This window comes from Emiliania huxleyi (assembly GCF_000372725.1).
Source record: "Emiliania huxleyi CCMP1516 chromosome Unknown EMIHUscaffold_1289, whole genome shotgun sequence".
Classification (NCBI taxonomy): Eukaryota; Haptophyta; order Isochrysidales; family Noelaerhabdaceae; genus Emiliania; species Emiliania huxleyi.
Window position 1 is genome coordinate 1 of NW_005201299.1, and position 8,000 is coordinate 8,000.

Here is an 8,000-nt window from a genome sequence, read left to right on the forward strand (position 1 = left end):
CCTCACCGCACCGCGCGGCATCCGCCTCCCTCGAAGCGTTCAAGGCGGCCAAGTGCTCCTTGACCACAGCCGCGGCACCGCACTTGTCTTTTGGCAAACTCTTGGCCATCTGCAGCGCTGTCTTGCCCCTCGAATTGCGAGCCTCTGGGTCCGCACCGGCCGCCAGCAGCAGCCGCACGACGGCAGGGTGGTCGAACATGACGGCGAGAAACAGCGCGGTGCCGCCATCGTTGGGCCGTCGGTCTACCTCTGCTCCCGCCTTGAGCAGCTTGTCAGCCAGCCCCTCGTGACCGGTGTGCGCCGCGTACATCAGAGCGGTGAAGCCGTTTTCGTTCTGCTGGTCGACGCTAGCACCACGCTCCAGCAGCGTGTCGACCAACCGCTCGTGCCCGTAGATGGTGGCCACCATCAGCAGCGTGACGCCGGCCGCTTCGCCGTCCACGAAGCCCTCGTTGATCTGCCCGCCGCTCTCGATCCATGCCAGCGTCTTCTCCTCGTCCGCCTCCTTGCCTCGCCTGACGGCGGAGACGACATCGAGTGGGATCTGCTTGGTCACGATGTCCCTCTCCTCTGCCTCTGCCCGTCGCGCGGCCGCCTTCTGGCGCTCCTCCGCCGAGTCTGCCGCGGCCTTCTTCTCAGCCTCTGCCCGGCGCTCCTCCGCCTCGGCCTCGTCCGCCAGGTTGCGCGCGCTCTCGTCCCCCGTCAGCCCTTTGAGGTGCTCCTTGAAGATCTCGACGCATGCGGTATGGCCTCGGCGGTTGGCCATGGACAGCGCGGTGCGGTCGTATTCGTCGCGCCAGTCCAACTTGGCGCCCGCTTGCAGCAGGCAGCACACGGTGCCGGGGTGGTTATAGTAGGCCGCATTCATCAGCGCAGTTGCGCCGTCGCTGGCGCGGTGGTCCACCGCGGCGCCGCGCCCGAGCAACGTGTGCACAATGTGCTCGTGCCCCTTGGTGGCGGCGTACATCAGCGCGGTGCCTCCGGTGGTGTTCTCCAGGTTGACCTCGGCGGAGTGGTCGAGCAGCGTCTCCACGATTCGCCCGTGCCCTTTCGTCGCGGCCGCCATCAGCGCGGTGCGGCCCTCGCTGTCCTTGAGATCGACCGTAGCGCCTCGTTGAATGAGAATGTCGACCATGTCCGCGTGCCCCCACTGCGACGCAATCATCAGCAGCGTGAGGCCGGTCGCGGTGCCGTCGTTGAAGGTCGCGTTGATCTTCTGCCCGCCCCCATCGAGCGATTCCCGCACCGCCGCCTCATCGCCCAGCGTAGCAGCCTCTGCGACAACGTCCCCCTCCCCCGTGGTTGACCCCTGCCCCGTGCCTCCCCCCCCTCGGCTGAGGAGGTTGTCAAGCACCCGGGCGCTCTCTTTGCTGCCCTTCTCCGTGGCGAGCTCGAGCGCAGTCTCGCCATCGATGTTGCGCTTCTCTGGGTCCGCGCCCCTCTTCAGCAGGTAGCGCACGACCTTGGGGCGGTTGAAGAGTGCTGCGAACATCAGCGCGGTGCGGCCGAACAGCGAGTCTGGCAAGTCGATATCAGCGCCCTGCTGCAGCAGCTGCTTCACGATGGGCACGCACCCCTTGATGGCGGCGTACATGAGCGCAGTAATGCCCTTGCTGTCCTGCATGTCGACCGTCGCGCCGTGCTCCAGCAACATCTCGACGATCGCCTCGTGTCCGAGCGCGGCGGCGAGCATCAGCAGCGTGACGCCAGTAGTCTTGCCATCCGAGGTGGTGTACGTCTCGTCAGTTTCCACGCCTCTCTCGAGGAGCGCCCGCACTCTCTCCTCGTCGCCACATTCAGCCGCTTCCACGATACCCGTGCCGACCTCGTCAAGTATCAGCTGGCGCCCAGATGCACCCGCCGCCACGTCCGCCGACCCCACCTCCGCGGCCTCCGCAATCGCCGCCTCCGCCCTTGCCTCCGCCGCCCTCGCCGCCTCCTCCGCCCTCTCCGCCTCTGCCGTCGCCTTCGCGTCCCTCTCCGCCGCCGCCGCCGCCGCCGCCGCCGCCGCCGCCCTCGCCCTCGCCGCCGGCACCGTGTCCTCGGATGCGCTGTGATTCGCTCTCATGGTCCTTGGCGACCTCTGGTTTTCTTTTTGAAGAATTCTACGAATTGAAGCCCCTCTCACAGCAGACTGGCACGAACTAGCACCACAAAATGAAGAAAAGCATTTGAGTCGAACCTCTGAGAAGGTGCAGGCGTGCGAGGGCGCAATCTGCGTCGTGCGGGGCTGCTGGCTGGGGGCTCACTTGTGTTGTACGGCTGCTGTTTTCTCAGGGCGCGGGGGGTCGCGCAGTGCGTGAGCCGCGCGGGCGTGTGTGAGTGTATTGTTGCACAGAGTCAGAGAGAGATTTTTAAAGACCAACAAGAAATCAGAGTCAGAGAGCACAGCCACAGGCATGGATGAGCATTCTTGGCCGAGCCGCACGGAAGACGAGAGCCAAAATCAGCCAACAGTAGACTGCCTAAGGGGTCCCGTACCATGCGGAATCGACCCTATCCAGTGCTCAAGTGCTCAAGTGCAAAGGCAAAGGCCAAAGCGGCAAATACCTGGAAACCCCTAATGCCTAATAATAAACCGGACGCAGCAGCCTGGAGAGAATGGATGGAGGGGGGAGAGCGGAAACGCCGGTTTTCCTTGGTTTCGCCTCTCATATTTTGCCCCAGAGGACCAGCTCTCAGACTCAGGGAAACTCGAGCGAGAGTTGCCAGAATGGAGCACCGAACACACCCTCTAGTTTCCCTGGAAACTTCTGGAAACGCAAAGTGCTGGGCACTCGTTTCCTTTTGGGGGGTTCCGGAAACAAGGCACAGCCTAAAAAGTGTAAACCTGGATAAAATTTGCACGATCTCATGGGTCAAAAACCTACAAGCATCATCGCCACTTGCCGCGCACGGCCTCCTCTCAGCCCCCGTGCGAGGCACCTCCGGAGGCAACCATATCTGACTGATGTATTCATATGAGATAGAGCGGCCGCACATTGCTCGGTACCCCCCCCTGCACTTCTAAGCCCGTCCCTGCTGCTAGGGGGGGGGGTCTGACCCCCCCAGCAGCAGAGCGCTGCTGCTGGGGGGGGGGGGGGGGGGGTCCCGACCCCCCCAGCAGCAGAGCGCTGCTGCTGGGGGGGGGTCGGCCATGGGCTTAGGTGTGCAGGGGGGGTACCGAGCAGTGTGCGCCGCTCATATGTTGGAAAGGTCATCTACCATCCGCCAACATTGACATTGTTCATGCAGAACCCGCCCTCGTCTCCTTCTGCTTCTCTCTCTCTCCTAGTGAATGAATGTGATAAGAAGACCCCCAAACAAAAAAAACGATCCATCGAAAAGAAAAGAGGCTCCTCTGAACTCTCTTCAAGAGCGGCCACCCACTCCACTACGCAACATCTCCCCCCCCCCCCCCCCCTTTCCCCCGTCATTCTGCGTCATACGTGTTCAACGATCTCCGCTTATTCCTTCCAAAGTATTTTGGGGCCGCCTTTTTGGCTCCATCGTTGCTCTCTCTCGTTGTATCTACCCATCGGGACACCAGAGCATATGCAGTCGCGACTGACTGGCACGAATGGACCCATTCCATTCATGCGAAATCGGCATGGTTTGGCTAGTCGGCGTCGCAGCCGGCGCGATGGGCGGTGATCACAGCCACGGCGGAATGGAGAGTCACGGCCACATCCACGGTGGAATGGAGGGAGACACGGGCCAGCACAGCCAAAACGCGGGAATGGCCTCGATGTACTGTGGCGCGACCGACTGCCCCTCGTCGGTGAAGCTTATTGCAGACGCGGTCGCAATGCACGCCGGGACAGACGCTTCTCACACAGGCATGGCGATCCGGTTCAGCTGCGACAACGCTGTCGACCTTGCCCGTGGGATGGCACCGCACCACTCGGGAGCAGTGCAAATGTGTCAGACCCTGTTTGCCTACACAACCGCAGGCGTGCCGACAGCGGACCACATGGCGGCGCGCGACCCGGTGCTGCACACGCTCTGCAACAGCATCGTTGCCACGCAAAACAAGGAGATTGACTTCCTTGAGCGATGGCTGGCGGAGCACGCTGGCCCGGCGGGCACGTGCGGCGGCGACGATGCCGTCGCTCTGCTCGATACCCACGGCATGGGAATGCCGATGGGGTGCTACGATTTGAACGGGCGCGAGTGCGTCACCAGTGGTGTCGTCGGTGCCTATGTCCAAGTGAACGCGGACATGCACGTGCGGATGGCTGGCTCGATGGCCTGCGATCCCAACCTCGACTTTGTGCACGGCATGATCCCGCACCACGTCGGCGCTGTTGATATGTGCTCTGTGTACACCGCCTTTCGCGCGCATGGCATCGGGGCCAGCGAGCACGTGGAAGTGACGAGCCTGTGCGCCAACATCACGGCGGCGCAGAATGCCGAGGTGGCACAGCTCAAGGCATGGCTAGCGGCGCGTGGGTACGACCCCGACGGTGGAGACTACTCGTGCATGGGTGCATCCGCTGGCGCGGACAGCTGTCCGTGCTCGGGCGTCACGCCGTGCAACCACCACGGGACGTGCGAGAGGCGAGTCGCGGCCGGCTCGGCGGGCAAGAGGCCAGAGCAGTGGGTGGACGAGGGTGGCGAGTGCGAGCCGGACGCTCCCGACTGCGTGTCGGCCGCGGCTGCCGTTCCGCACACGTCGCATAGCGCAGGGACGGTCGGGGAGCACTCGCACGCGGCTGGGGAGCACTCGCCCTCAATGCGTGCTGGCGCTCGCAAGGATCCCCACCTCAGCTTCGCGCACGGGGGGCACGCGGACTTTCGCGGCCGAAACGGAGCCTACTACGGCTTCTTCTCCGAGCCCGGTCTCGCCGTTAACGTCAAGGTTGAGGAGGCGTCCTTCTCCATCAAGCGGGGCGCGCTCACGGTCGACGGGACCTTCCTCACCGAGTTGCACGTGGTGGCGCGCGTGGGCGGCACCAAGCGCAAGTTGTTTCTCGCCTCCTTTTGGGCCTCGGAGCTGAATGAGAACAACTGGGGCTGGCGCGTCATCAATGGCTCGTGCGCCGGCCACGTCTTCCAGCTCGGCAAGGGCGGCTTCCGAAGGTGTGAGGAGCTCGGCATCGAGGTGGAGGCGCTGGAGCTGGCGTGGCACCTAGAGGACTGTAGGGCTTACCTTTCCCCACTCTCTCGTGAACAGGTGGACATGGCGAGCGCGGCCTTCAGCACCCGCAACTGGACCATCACCGTGCGAGGCAACCGCGTGCACGGCCACATCTCGGCGCGGCTCCGCGCTAAAGGTCCCCGGTCGCGGCCCTCTCACCCGACACTTTGCGCCATGTAGGGCCCAAATCACAGGCTCGACGTGAGCTTTTTGGCCGCGGGCGATGCCGCTCAGGCACGCCCACATGGCCTTGTCGGCCAGTCTTTCTCATCCCTCTCTCCGCGCTACGGGAAGCAAGACGTCTACCCGGCGTCGGGCCACTTTGTCACCAGCGCCCAGGCCGAGGGCGCTATCGAGGGGACGAGCGAGATGTACCAGGTGGCCTCGGCGCACGACACGCGCTTTGTCTTCTCGCGCTTCGACGCCGTCGAAGCGCCGTGATCTCAGCATTCTCCGCGACAGCCGATCCCGCTTTTTTCAGATTTTCTCTCGCCATATCAGGTTATCACACCACAGCGGGCACCGAGGCGCTCAGCCTCAGGGGCGCACACGGCTCGCTCCCCGCGTGTCAGGTGTCACCTGTCACGCCGCCTCACGGCAATCTCCGCATTCATCATGAATCATCATATCCTCTCGCATATGCGATTTTTATCCGCGTACCGAAAAAATGATGATGATCCAACACAATTGCCGGATAAAACTCCCCCTGAAAAACCATGCCCGTGTCCTCAAAGCCTCCGGTTCGCGCCACGTCCCGTCGCAGAAGGCATCTCACCCCATCGTGGGCGCCCTCACCGGCCGCTGTTGGGATCGTCCACGTCGTTGTACGAGTTGTAACGCATTCCCGCCGAGTGCTCCTCGGTCGCCTTGAGGGGCAGAGGGCGCCTGGTTGGAGATGGGAGGCTCGCGGCGCCTCCCTCGCCAGCCCGCCGCCGCGTCGCGCCTCCACCCACTCGCCCGCCCCGAGGGCTGTGTGCAGGCCGGGCGAGGCGCCGCCGTGGTCTGCGAGGGAGAGGCCGAGCGCGTAGAGGAGCGAGAGGACGTACCTGACGGTGGCGCAGGCGGAGTTGAAGAGCTGCTCACAGCTGCTGCTCGGGCTGCTGAAGAGTTGCTTAGAGCTGCTGCTACTACGACCGCAGGGCCGCGCCGCAGTACAGCTGCTGCTGCTACTATCGGAAGCCGCGCCGCAGCGGCAGGCGCCAGTGGAGTGGCGCGCTGAAGGAGAGGACGTCGATCGGCGCCCAGAGGGAGACGACGGCGCGGGCGTCGTGCTCCCAGTTCGCCTGCCACGCAGTCGGCCCCGTGACGGCTCTGCTGCGGAGTGGGTGTCGAGGGCCGGGCGAGTGCCAGCCGCCAGAGCGGGTGACGACGAGGGTTCAGGAGGGCTCAGGAGGGCTCAGGAGGGCTCAGGAGGGCTCAGGAGGGCTCAGGAGGGCTCAGGAGGGCTCTAGGAAGGGTCTGTGGGAAGGGTCTGGGGAAGGGCTCTGGGGCGGCGTCGCCTCGTAGAGGCGGAGGCCCGTGATGGGCGAGAGGGTGCGCGCGGTGTAGTAGGCGGGGAGGAAGCAGAGCAGCAGCACGAGAACGTCGATGCCCGTCTGCAGCAGCACGTCGAGCATGCCTCGCGGATCGGAGACCTTGTCTCGAAGCGACGCCGCCCCAAAGGCCTCGGCGCGAGGGAAGAGGGCCTGCTCCGGAGCTCGCAGCGGTGAGGTGGTGGGTCCTCTAGCCCGGCAGCAGCTCTTGCTAGCATGGCGGAGGCAGCACGGCGGAAGCGCCTTGAAGCCGAAGATTAGGTAAGCATACTGGAAGAGGCCGAGGTAGAGTAGCCCGAAGAGGCCGAATCCGAGTGCTCGCCGCCAATCCACTTCCGCGAGCGACCGACCCTGCAGGGAGAACTGCTCGAGGATGTCGAGTGAGAGAGCAAAACACGCCGCCAGCACCAGCGCGTTGGTGAGCGGCCGCTTCGCCGCACACCTACGCCGGAATAGGCCTAGTCCTCCACGCATGAGGTACTCACAGTCGCCACAGATCGCACGCACCATCCATAGCCGAAACCACTCTCGACGTACGACAGCCGCGCTCGGGCACGCGTGAGCCGGTCGGTCTCCTTGCTTTCGAAGCGCGAGGTGCGCACCGATGCGAACGGGTCGAGCGAGGGAGCACGGCTGGTGCTAATCATCGTTGCCAGGTGCTGCCTATGTAGTTCTTTGGTGTACCTGTGTTAGTGCCAGTGCGCGCCAGTCCCGTGCTCGACCGTGCCCAGAGAGCAGCCCAGAGAGCAGTGTCGTGCGAGGGGGCTGGGTGATCTGTAAAAGAAAGAAAGAACGCAAGGCCGCCACCACACAGAGATTTGTGACATTTTGTGTAGGGGCAAAATTCTTTCTTTTTTTAGCCGGAGACTGTGAAGCATCCCCATCCGCCCTCCGGCTTGCGGCAGCTGCCGGCCGACGACCACCCGCTGGGTGTGTTACCTGGTGCTGAGCTTTGCTTTTGGTCGACCATGGTCCTCTGTAGTTCCCTTTAAGTTAGCACGACAGGGGTGAGGAGAGATTGGAGTGTAGGTGGAGAGGTGCGGATGGGCTGAGCGAACCATTCGAAGGGCCGTCGCGCTCCCCCCGGGGCTGATGTTGGGAACTAAGCGATGGACGCATCCGGGTCTCGGTGAGGCGCCTCCCAGAACTCTCAATACTCGTCCGAGATGTCGCCGTCCTCGCTCTCGCCCTCCTCGCCCTCCGACCGCGCCATGTCGCCGCCAACCTCCGCGGCTGAGCCCTCGCCCACCTCGGCTTGGCCCTCGGCCGACGTGGGCGGGATCTCCACCCCCGGGGGCGCGCAGATGGCGTCGAGGAGCGCCTTGAGGGTGAGTACCTGCTCGGCAGAC

At 64.1% G+C, this 8,000-nt stretch overlaps 2 protein-coding genes across 2 annotated transcripts; one reads left to right on the forward strand and one right to left on the reverse strand.

Moving 5' to 3' along the window:
- Positions 1-3,559: 3,559 nt before the first annotated feature.
- EMIHUDRAFT_252260 (hypothetical protein) lies at positions 3,560-5,560 on the forward strand (the record flags this gene model as incomplete). The annotated part of the gene is made up of 3 exons (XM_005789445.1): positions 3,560-5,083; positions 5,156-5,218; positions 5,300-5,560. The coding sequence occupies 3 exons, from the start codon at positions 3,560-3,562 to the stop codon at positions 5,558-5,560; spliced, it is 1,848 nt and encodes a 615-aa protein (XP_005789502.1).
- Positions 5,561-5,767: 207 nt separating this feature from the next.
- EMIHUDRAFT_460530 (hypothetical protein) lies at positions 5,768-7,298 on the reverse strand (the record flags this gene model as incomplete). The annotated part of the gene is made up of 6 exons (XM_005789446.1): positions 5,768-5,825; positions 5,915-5,985; positions 6,063-6,165; positions 6,305-6,402; positions 6,703-7,093; positions 7,159-7,298. 6 exons carry the CDS (start codon positions 7,296-7,298, stop codon positions 5,768-5,770), a joined length of 861 nt encoding a protein of 286 aa, XP_005789503.1.
- Positions 7,299-8,000: the final 702 nt, after the last annotated feature.